General features: G+C 57.6%; 1 protein-coding gene across 1 annotated transcript; it reads right to left on the bottom strand.

Moving 5' to 3' along the window:
- Positions 1–750: 750 nt before the first annotated feature.
- Positions 751–10,398, bottom strand: NDST1 (N-deacetylase and N-sulfotransferase 1). Its single transcript, XM_039701430.1, has 14 exons — positions 9,484–10,398; positions 8,370–8,852; positions 8,076–8,163; positions 7,721–7,875; positions 6,460–6,645; positions 5,962–6,090; positions 5,621–5,803; positions 5,216–5,312; positions 4,959–5,082; positions 4,623–4,797; positions 4,274–4,444; positions 3,340–3,449; positions 2,503–2,605; positions 751–2,397 (listed from the first exon to the last, which is right to left on the bottom strand). The coding sequence occupies exons 1-14, from the start codon at positions 9,991–9,993 to the stop codon at positions 2,278–2,280; spliced, it is 2,634 nt and encodes an 877-aa protein (XP_039557364.1). The 5' UTR covers positions 9,994–10,398; the 3' UTR covers positions 751–2,277.
- Between the last annotated feature and the right edge of the window lie 1,155 nt (positions 10,399–11,553).

Raw genomic sequence — 11,553 nt, 5'->3', positions numbered from 1 at the left:
TGGCATGGGGCTGAGCTGTGCTTATGACCCTGTTAATTAACAAGCAATTAATTCAGGACTAAGCTGAGCACCAGCTGGGCCCACCTGGGGCAGCCCAGGGAGGTTTCCTTGCACATGATCTTGGGCTGGAGGCCATCCCCTGCCACTGCTTCTTCCCGAGCTAGGGGACACAAGGCAGGGAACCGTGGTGGGTGCGTGGCCAGGGTGTGCCCAGCACGGCCGGGAACGAGCAGCCTCCTCTTCTGGGCAAGCAGCTCCCTCGTTCCCCCCAGCTCTCCCCCTGCAGCCCCCTCTCCTCCCTCCATCCGGCGGCTCCTTCGGCACCACACATCGTTTGTCACTCGGACAGGTTCAAACAAACCCGTCTGGGATTAATTAGGCTCCGTCCTGGTTTCCTGCAGCGCTTCGCCGGGGCCGGGCAGCGGAAGGCACTGGGGAGGCAGCAGACGGGCGGGCAGGCTCGGGCAGGCAGGGAATGGATCCTGGGGCAGGGCAGAAGGTGAGCAGAGACCCCCCGGCCCCCCAGACCCCTCCCCAGCGCTGAGGCAGTCGGGGCTGGACGCTGTCCAGGGAGGAAAAGGCTGCGGGCGCTGAGCAGCGCGCACGGACCCGGGACTAGAGAGCTGCTGCCACCTCGTGCACGGAGAGCTGCTCCCACACCCCCTTCCCAAACCCCCAAAGACGGGCCAGGACCCCCAGGGGCAGGACTGGATCGTGCCAGCGAGGAGAGACACAGGCAACAACAGCAAATAAAACCAGAGCCCCCCCATTTATTAGCAGTGGGTTCAAGAGGACCTCACACCAGCGCTCGGGAGCCCCCCCAGCACAGCCCCCACGGCCCACGTGTGGCCACAGGGCTCCTGAACATCCAGGTGGGAACGCTGCTGCCAGCAGGGCCCCTCACCTGGGCACTGAAACCTTCACCCCAGTGCCCTGGCCGTGCTCGGGCAGTGCTGGGCACTGCATCCCCTCCACGGAGCCACTGCCATCCCACACCCTGCAGGCAGCTCCATCCAAGGGGCAATGTGGGCCCGTGTCCCGGTAAACCCGTGATGGCTCAGCCTCCTCTGCCAGCAGTCCCAGGCCCTGGGAGAGGCTGCAGCTCTGGAGCCTCTCCCAGGGCCTCTGGAGCCTCTGGTACAAAACGTGTCTCCCAGGGAAACTGTCCTGGTTCCCCTCGGACCTTTGTCCATGTCACGTCTACCAACCAGAGACCACGTGAAACCCTCGGGGTTTAGGTACAAATCCTGGCACTGAAGAAAAACACCTCCCTGCAAAATGGGAACCAAATGAACACCCACCCCCACCCCGAAAAACCCAGCATTATTAAAATACTTTCGTTTTTAATATTCAAGAGGTTTGAAGTTCTCTCAGTATTCTTCTGATTATCCCAATGTCTGCTCTGTCCCCGAGCTCTCCTCCATGCCAGGGTGTGCTGGGCACCACTTGGCTTTACCACAGGAAACACCACATGTGTACAAGAGTGCAGGAAGGGCTTGGGGGTCACGAGCATACTGGGACCAGCATGCCCAGGCCAGCATGCCAGCCCCTTCTCCTGCCAGGCCACATTCCCACCACACTGCCCGTGGAGGGGGAGCCAGAGGCTGAGGAGCTGGAATATGATGACAGAGATGACAAAAGAAATGGTGCCCCAGTCTTTGAAAGAAAAATCCACCTTGTTCTCAGCTTTTCCAAGCAGGTGCTGGGGAATCCAGCAAACTCTCCTGTTTCCTGCCATGGGGCTGATGGCAGGAGTGGATCTGGTTTCCTCTGTGCTTTGGGTCTCCACCAGCTCCATCCCCCTGCTCCAGCTCAGCAAAGTCACCACCAGTGCACCCAGAACAGCTCCTCCACCCTTGGACCAGGGAGTGAGGGACAGCTCTGGTGCTGCCCTTGGGCCCAAGGCAGCTGGAACCCATTTTGAGCAGAGAAAGGGGCAATTTGTGCCACTTCCCTATGCCAGAGCAGGGCGGGGAGGGACGAGGAATTAAAAAGGAAAAATAAAACCAAAGAGATACAGGTGTGGGGCAGGCAGAGAGGTGGGAGCACAGGGATTGCAGAGTTGGATCACTGCTCAGACAGCCTCCAGTGGAGCCCTGTGCTCCTGGGGGTCCTCTCCAAGACTCTGGTGCAGCCATATGCTCCTGGGGATCCCCTCCAAGCCTCCAGTGATGCTGTGTGCTCCTGGGGTCCCCTCCAAGGCCAGGTATTGCTGAGAAGGTCCTGCTGGCACAGGGTCAGCCCCGCTCAGGCATTGCTGGGGGGTGGCAGCAGCAGCTACCTGGTGCTCTGCAACTCCTCCCGCAGCCAGGTGGGCAAGGTCTGCCCCATTTTGTACAGGAGCTTGGAGAGCTCTATGTTATGGTCCCTGTAATAGTCCCTCAGGAAGGAGCGTGACTGCAACGGGAGAGCAGAGAGGAGAGTCAGGGGGACCAGCCTGGAGCCCCCCACCCCAGCACAGCCCTGCTCAGGCCCAGCCCAGGAGGCTTTCTGCATACTCACATCTGAATCCATCTCGGGGTACTTCCTCCCTTTGCTCTTCCCCAAGCATTTTGTTTTTCCTCCATCCAGAAGCTGGCACCAGAATCCTTTCTTTGGATCAAACCTGTGAAGTGAGAGCTCTGCCTCAGCCCCCTTATCCCCCTCACACATGGACATCCTGTCCAGCAGGTCCCACTGCTGTCCAGTCCTGCACAGGGCACTTCTCCACCTCTGGAATCCACAACCCAGCTAACATCTTGTCATCAATCCCTGGTACCACAGGCTCCCCCTGCAGCTGTGCAATAAGCAGTGCACCAAGGCTCATTCATGGCCCTGCTGAGGGAGCACAGAGTCTGCCTGGGTTTAATTACCATTTTCTGTGGCACTTTTGTCCCTGGATGCCCTCACATACCCCACAGCACCTGGGTGGACACATACACAGGCAAGCCCTGGCAGAGGTAAATTATTATTTCTCTGGGAGCTCTGGAGGCTTCCCACAGTGGGGTTTAATGGAAAGCTCAGAGCAAGGTGACACCTGCAGAGGTGCCACACAGCCAGCAGCTGCTCTCAAGCATTTATGAGGAGATGGAGTGCCAGGGCTCAATACCATCATCTGGGTCACAAATACTGAAATCTGCTCCAGGAGCCCAGGGCTGCTCTTGGGCTGCCTGGAGTGACCTCACTGTAGTGTTTGGATAAGTCTCAGGCAAAAGCTCAGCCTCATCAAACTCAACAGCAGCTCTGTGGAGAGGCCAGGGCTGGGGGCTGCTCTGGGACAGTGCTGGGTGTCCCCAGGGCAATACCCTGCACAGGAGCAATGGCAGGGTGGAGGAAGGACAAGCTGGGGGAAGGACTCACGCCAGGGTCTTGTGATAATCGATGAAGTTGGTCACACCAAGGAATTTCTGGACTGTGTCCATCACTTTGGCGGGTTCTGTTCGGAGCAACTTGCCATCCAGCACCAGGATCTGCAGGGAGCAAGGCAGAGGGGTGAGGTGTCACTGGCTCCCAGCCCTGCTCCCCTCAGGCAGGAGGACACCTTTACCACACCTGTGGTCATCTCAGAGCCAAATCTGTCACCAGCCTGCACAAGGACACCTTTTAAATACCAGTATGCCCTGCTGCTCCTTACGCTGGATGTTGGAGAATGAAATGCAGCTAAAGCCAGGGCCAGGACCCACCCAGGACAACATCAGAGCTTCTGCCCAGGGCTACCCAACCCACAGGCAGCTGGGCTTGCAACACAGCAATTACACTAGCAGCAGGCAACTAATAAGACTTTATAAGGTTAATCAACAGTGGAAAAATCATTCAGGGATTGATCCCATGCTCTCCAGCAGGGCTGCACTGTGTGGGTCACAGCAGAGCTGGCATCCAGCTCCCATTTTCCCTGCAGACAGCCTGAACTATGGGCAGGTTCATCTGCTATTTTTGTCCTGTTCGATGCCATGGTGTCACCAGACAGGGCAGCCCCAGGGGTCTGTGGCCAAGAGTGAGGGTGGGTGTTGGGTGACCCTGCAGAGACACCCACAGCCCTCTGCTCCACTCCCTTTCAACCCTGCTGTGACAACCCACACAAGGCCATCTTCGTGTGTTATCCATCACCAGGCTCCCTTCTTGCACAGCACCTCCCCTCTGCCCCTTCCCCAAGTACTTTTACTCCTCTCCCCGTAGTTCGCAGCGTGTAAGAAAAACAGCTCCCATGGGAACAACTCCACAGCGGACCTTGGACCCAAGACCTCTTTCCCCCACATCCCTGCTCGTGTGAGGGCTGGGGCGTTGCCATCCCTACCTGGTTGGCGTGGTAGCTGCTGAGCCAGCGCTCGATGTGGGTGCTGTACCAGCCCGGCACCAGGCAGCGGCTCTGCAGCGCGCGCAGCTTCGGGGCGGCCTCGGGCCCCGCCGTGATCACCTCGTGGAAGGTGTACTTCAGGGCAACCAGGTCGTCGTGAGCTCGCTGGTGCTGGCAGGCAGGAGCAAGGCACGTTTGTCCCCAGGGACCAAATCCTGTGCTGCCCACGAGGTGCAGCAGCTCCCAGGCCACCGCGATCACGTTCAGCCACTCACCCCACATCCCAAACCAAGCCTCTTGCCCACCATCCCACAGGACTGCCCAACCCAGGGGAGAGGCAGAGGCTCACCTGATACCAGGAGTAGGCTCGATCTGCAGGGTTGATGAGGATGGTGATGATTTTGGCCTTGGACAGCAGGGCTGCAGCTCGCCGGGGAGCCACTTCAGAGTCAAAGTAGTTGGCACTTTTCTCAAAGTAGAAGTCAGAGGTGGTGTTGGAGGGGATGGGGAAGAATTCCATGTACCTGAGGGAGGCACAGTGTGAGGCTGGCAGACAGGCACCACAGGATGGCCCCAGCATTGCCCTCACAGGTGACACTCAGAAGGGAAACCCTCACAGCACCACTGCTCGCCTTCCCAAAGTTATGGGCACTCCCAGCACAGTCCCCACAATGCAGAGACCCACCAGTCGATGCCCTTGTGATAGTTGTGTCCATTGAAGAACTGTATCTCCTCAAAGGTCTCTGAGCTGGGGTAGTTGCTGCTCAGGTCCGGGTGCATCCCCAGGAAGAGATAAAGGGCAGTCGTTCCTTAGGACAGACAGAAAGAGGGAGCTGACACAGGCCAAACCTCCCTCCAAGCTCTGCTTCAGGGCAGAGGCTCTTTGTGGGGTCCTGTCGAGCCTCCCAGCATGCTCACAGAACTGAAGGTGAAGGGAAGCACCTGTTTTTTGAGGCCCAATGATGAGAAGCTTTGGGAATCGGTCACAGGTCTTTTCTTTGGACCAAATGTCCTTGTGTCGTTTGTCTTCACAGGGATCCTGAAACACAGTGTGCAGGATCAGAGACAGTGCAGCCTGGATGGGACCTCACACCACTGCTCAGCCCCTCCAGCCTCAGCAGACACAGGGGAGGCAACCCTACTCATCAGGCAGGACAAAGACCAGGCTTATCTCCAGGTCTACAGGACAAACCCCTTTCTGGCACTGCCTGCAGAACCAGTGAGAGGTGAAAAGCCACAGCTTACCCAGGCAATCAGAAAGAAATGCAGGCTGGAAGCTACTTGAGGCCCAAAGCAGGGTCAGCACAATAAAAAAGGTCACTCCCCCTGTTATAGGCACAGGGGTACCTGCCACAGTGGGTCCTTCTCCTCGGAAAAGATCTGGAAGTATTTCTGTGCCAGCTGCACGGGGGGCAATGTCTGCAGCTTCAGGTTGGTCCAGGAGTTGAGGAAGCGGACCAGGTGCTTGAAGGTGTACAAGCCCAGGCGGTCGTTGCCATAGTTGGACAGATGGGTCATGAAGATGCTGATCTGAAGCCCAGAGGACAGAGCAGGGGTTAGTGAAGCCTCACCCAGCAGCCATGCCACAAATGGCCCCATCCTGGCTGAGGACACTGGGGACATCTCCCGCAGCAGTGCCAGGACAGCTCTGCCAGACACCGGCCTGTCTCTCCCTGGGCAGTACTTACAGGGTTCAGGAGGACAGTCAGGAACAGTTCACCTCCATTGATGATTTTGTCCAGCTCACTGGAGCCACCTGGGTACTCATTGTAGAAAATGGTGTGTGTGAACAGGCCACAGGTTTGCCGGGGGAGTACCTGGGGCAGGAAAAAAGAAACAGGTGGAAAAGCCAGGGCAATGAAATGGTCACACGGCCTCCTCCAGGCTTTGAGTGCTGGGTCTCCTTCCCTTCCCAACAAAAAGGGGGAACCTGACCTCAACCCCTTGGAAGCCAGGACCAATTCCTCTGCCCCTCACCGCTCTTGACTTTAATCCACACACAGAGGGAAGGATGTGGACAGATGGAAACACCAAAAACCAGCGTCACACAAGCTTCACCCATGCAGGATGAGCAAGGGGTAACAACCCCCCCAAACTGGAGCTGCACAGAAACCACATCCCGAGGTTCTGGTTGTGGTGGGGCAGGCAGGAGAAGAGAAGCCCCAGGGACAGAGGCCAGCGCTCACCATGATGCCGTTGTGGATGAAGCCGCGGCGGTAGCGGGCGGGTTTCAGGTGGGGATATTCCTCCGTGCTCGTCACCCTGATGGACCAAACCTGCTTCCAAGCCTCGTACAGCTGCACGTGCACAGGGTACACCCCCGAGTGGTGGGGGGCCACAGCGTACCCCATGTCGGTGGGGATGCCATGCTCCTGCAGGGAAGAGAGTGTGGAGTGGGTGACTGTGGAGACCCCACAATCACAAACCAATCCCTCGCCATTCCCAGCTACAAACTGTCTACTTGTGCCTCTGCAGAGCAACCAGGGCAAGGCTGTGCCTCTGCATCCTCTCCTAAGCCTGGCTGTCTCCACAAAAGGGAGCCCAGGAGCAGCCGCGCTGGGTGGACACCCACTCCTCTGCTTCACTCAGACCATCCTCATCCCTGTCTTCTGCTGTCACCCACAGAACAGCCACAGACAAGCTGTGGTGTGAAGAATGAGATAGAGCTATATAGGTCTGCAGGTTGGTTTGTATCAGTAGATACAAAACAGCCTGGAAATTCTGAGCTGGAACATTGCCCATCCTAAGTAGGAAAGGTCTGGTCTCTCTCTAATTAAGCACTTGTAATTATCAGATAATAAATTCAAGTTAGGTTGAAGATCCCTCCCTTAGGCCATAGGATCCAATTATTAATAGGTCTGGCTTTACCAGCTTGGATTCAAGACAGCTGTCAGTCAATCACAGCATGAACTGGTGTCAGTGCCACACAAAGGACAGTCCAAGAGGACAGAGAACCCCATACCAAGCTGAAGGTCAGAGCCTGCCTTTACAACCAAACATGTCCCTGACAGTTCAGCCTGTAGAGGGAGTTTCCACCAGCCGGGGCCTCCCAGCACAGCCACGGCTCCAGGATCCCACATCATCACCCAGCACAGATTCACAGGTGCCAGGCTGAGCATCCCCCTGAGCTGCACCTCTGCATCCCCACGGGGCCAGGCCAGGCCAGGTGAGCACGGCTGCAGGGCACAGACAGGGTGTCCCCTTGAACAGCCACTGGGGCAGCTCACTGCCTCAGCAACAAGTTGGCTGCTGCAGATAAATCCTTTAGCTCTAGGTACTAGAGTATGAATGGATTTACCCACACAGCAGCAACATGGGGGACATGACTTAATGTCACCAGGTCCCTCTGCTCCAGCAAGAAGGGGGCATTCCCTGGGAATCTTCTTTGCTCCTCTTCTACCATCCTCCCCTCACCACAAGCAACCCCACCAGAAGCATCTTACTCACGACAGCGAATTTCTTGTTTAAGGTCATCTGCTCAGCAAGAACCGACTGGTTGTGGAAGAGGTGAGGCTGCATGTGGCTCCACATGTGGGGGAACCACCAGAACTCCTTCACGTAGCTCAGCAGCAGGTCATCACCTTCGTCCTCAGCATCAGTACCTGTGGCATGACACTTGCTGTCACCACTGACACAGAGAGCTTGTGAGCAGCTGGGCCAGAGGGAGGGCCAGCCCCTCTTGGTGGCCAGGTGATGGAAGAACAGGGTGGGATGCCTGAGGACTCTCTACAGCCCCAACAGGACCCTCTCTGAGCAGCAGCTGTACAGCACCCAGGAGAAGGGGAGCCCTTGCCCTCCTCACCTGTGTGGAAGAATTTCCCTGAGTATCCCAGGTTGAAGGTGAAGTTTGGGATGTGGGTGCGCAGCTCGTTCTGTGTGTCAAACAGCGCCTGGGAGAAGGGGACAGAAAGCAAGGTGTCCTCAGCACGTGGCCTCAGGGACAGCTGCCACATCAGGGCAAGCACCAACGTCCCTGAGCGCTTTGCAGAGAGGCTCTCAGAGGGACAGGAGAGACTCTGAGGACAGGAAAGTTCACTCTGGAGCACCCCATAGCATGTCCAGCCCTGCCCACCCAGCCAGGAGAGCACAGCCTCACCTTGACATCATCCACCTTCATGCGAGTGCCCTCCTTGCCCACAAAGATGTCATCAATGTCCACCAGGATGTAGCGGTCTAGGGGCAGAGACAACCTCTTGCCCGTCAGGAAGGAGACAGAGTCCACAAAGACCAACTTGTGCAGCCAGAAGTTGAGGTTGTTGCCGAAGAGCACCCTCTGGATGCCGTCGTGGAGGCCCAGGTCCTGCATCACGGTGGTGTGCAGCGCAGCATCCACGCTCATGTGAGGGATGGACTCAGCTGACTTGGTCTTGGCCAGGAGCACGGGCTCGTAGGTGGAGTGGTTGGACTGGAAGACAGTCCAGTCCTCCCCGGGGAGCACACCCTTCTCCACCTCACTGGGGCGCGTGATGTAGAGCAGGGGCGACTTGGGGTTGATGCTGCAGTCCTTCAGCGCCAGGTTGGAGTGGAGGAAGAGAGGGAAGCCCTTCAGCTGGGCACTCAGAAGGCTGTTCTCGTTGGCCTGCATGGGGAAAATGGGAGCTACAGGAGATGGGACATTGGGGACAAGGCAGGGGCTCACAAGGAACACCAACAGCCACATCAACAGAGGCAGCAGCACACCACACCTTGAGATCCAGGTTCTGGGTTCTCCCCTTCCTCTCTGGAGCATGGAGTGCCCTCATACCCCTCACACACTCAGCCCTGCTCATGTCCTATGTGCAAAGTGCCCCAAGGCTAGGAGCCCTGGGCAGGAGAAAGGCTGCTAAGCAAAATATCTGTTCATGCTTTTGGCAAACCCCAGCAAGGGTCACTGCTGGAAAACAAGTGCTAAAAGCAACTGGACTAATCCCAGTTTTTGGGGGGAAAAAAACATCCCCAGAAATGTTTTTTTCCCCCCGGGTCACTGCTGGAAAACAAGTGCTAAAAGCAACTGGACTAATCCCAGAAATGTTTTTTTCCCCCAAAAATCTCCAAAAGCCACACAGTCCTTCCAAAGGGAGAGAGCTTCTCTGCCAGAAGCCTGTGCCCCACACCAACTCACGCTGCTTGTAGAAAGCATGGGGAGGGCAAAGTCTCCATGGGGCAGCAGGACACCAGGGTTCACAGCTGGCGTGGCCATGGATCTTGGCTCACCCCTTGTACCCCCTTACCTTGAAGAAGCCGATGATGCCCACGCCGTACTCCACGCAGTACTTGTCCAGCAGCTCCCGGTTCCAGGCGTCCAGGTTGACGTACTTGAGGATGTTCTCGTAGATGATGAGCGCAAAGCGTCCCCGGTCCTTGTCGGTCAGCGTGGGCATGTCCCCCTTCCCCGGGGCAATCTCTGTCCTGTATTTGAAGCGACTCGACTCCAAAATGGCCACAATCTCCTGGCCCAGCTGGGAGTAGAGGCTCTCCACGAAGACCAGCACCAAGGGGTCCGTGCGGGAGGAGTCGGCCACCTTGAGGGTCTTCAGTGGCAGCAAACGGGAAGGGGCGACCTTGGGCTCGTCGCAGTCCGGCCCCGCCACGTCCCCAGAGGGCTCCAAGCCCCTTTTCCACCCATATAAATAATAAGCAGAGACGAAAACACTGAGCAGGCAGAAGGCAAAGAGCAGGAGCAACACCACCTGCGGAGAGAGCTGCCAGATACCCCGCCGGGCCCTGGCCAGCACAGTCATCCTTGCATCCGCTGGGTGAGGTGGGGTCCCTCTCCCCTGCCCGCCCCCTCCCCTCACGAGCCCCGGGGAGGGGAAGAACAAGCAACCAACCAACAAAAAATCAGGTAAAATCAAATTGAATACTACTAATAAATTAAAATACTAGCAGGCTGCCTGTGCAGGCTCTCTCCCCTCCAGCAGTCCGGCGTCCCTCGCCGTCTGCTTCATGTCACCATGGCAGAGGCACCAAGAGTCTCCTCGCCAAGCCAAAATTCCTGTGGTGATGGCAGCAGCAGCAGCAGCAGCAGCAGCTCCATGGCCTCAGCAGGGCGAGGGGGCGGCGGGCGGCCTCGGCGCAGATCCTGCTGGGAATGTGGGCATGGCGGATCCTGCTTCCACACGGCACCTGAGAGAGAGGGGTGGGATGAGAGGGCAGGGACAATGCCAACCTGCTGCTGTTATTTCTGCCAGCCTGACAGCCCCAGCAGCTTGCTGGCATGCCAGGGCTTGCCTCAAGAATGCTGTGGCACCAGGGATGCAGCAGGAGTGCAGAGCACAGCCGTGCCGTGGGATCCTGGCTGTGGGTGCACCCGGAGTGCAGGTGCATCACCAGGTGCATGCAGGGGAGCCCCCAGAGCCCGGTGAATCTCTGGTACCTCAAGCAGCTGGAGAAGCAGCCTTGTTGCTCCCTGTGCCCAGCAGAAGCTGGCAGGCAGAATGGGGGGTGGTCTGAGCCCCCATGGCCCAGCTCAGCTGGCAGGGGGGGACACGGGAGGGACACGGGAGGGACGTGGGGAGCCTGCCAGCTGGGCGGCTCAAGGCCAGGCCAGGAGCCGCCAGCCAAGGTCACCCATATGGGAATGCAGGAGAGTCCACATGGAGCCAAAGGGACCTTGGGACTATTTCTGCCTTCCCTGTGGAAGGCTCATGTGAAAAAAGAAAAGGAAAACAATAAGCACTGCTTGCCAGAAGGTGAAGCCAACTAGGGGACAGACTGGTGAGGCCAATGTGTTTAAGGAAAATAAGTGATTCACAGCACTGTCCTCAAACTCACTACCAGTGCTGAGGACAAGGGCAGGAGTCCCTGCTCCTCCTAAGGAGAGCTCCCTGTGTCCTGCCAGCACCGTGGCTGAGCACCCTCCTTGCTGACACCAGCCTGGCTCCTAACAGGATTAAACGTGGCCGGCTGAGCGGCACTGTGGATTACAGGCTGGGGCTTGGCAGGGTAATCCTGTCATCCCTGCCCTTCCCAGCAGCAACTCCTGCTCCAGGCAGTGCTTCCCAACCCTGCCAACATGGCACTGCTTCAGCCAGGCCCCTGTAGGTGCTGCTGGCAGCCAGTCTCCTTCCAGCCTCCATCCTATCTCCTCCTTCACCACCTCCAGGACACAGCAGCAATCTGGGCATGCTGGAACCCAGGTTTAATGATTTGTAATTTATCTTTATGCACATGGATGATCTCCAGGCACGACCAAGAGATTGCACCTTCTCTCCTTAGCCCCCCTGAGGTGTGTCCTGCCTGTTCCACCTCACTCCTGCCCTTCCAGCACCCCTGACACAACAGCCCCACTGGGGTTTTGG

Source organism: Passer montanus, unplaced genomic scaffold (assembly GCF_014805655.1).
Source record: "Passer montanus isolate IOZ18808 unplaced genomic scaffold, ASM1480565v1 scaffold15, whole genome shotgun sequence".
Taxonomy (NCBI): Eukaryota; Metazoa; Chordata; class Aves; order Passeriformes; family Passeridae; genus Passer; species Passer montanus.
Note: the sequence above shows the minus strand (reverse complement) of the source record. Positions and strands in the feature narration are given on the sequence as shown.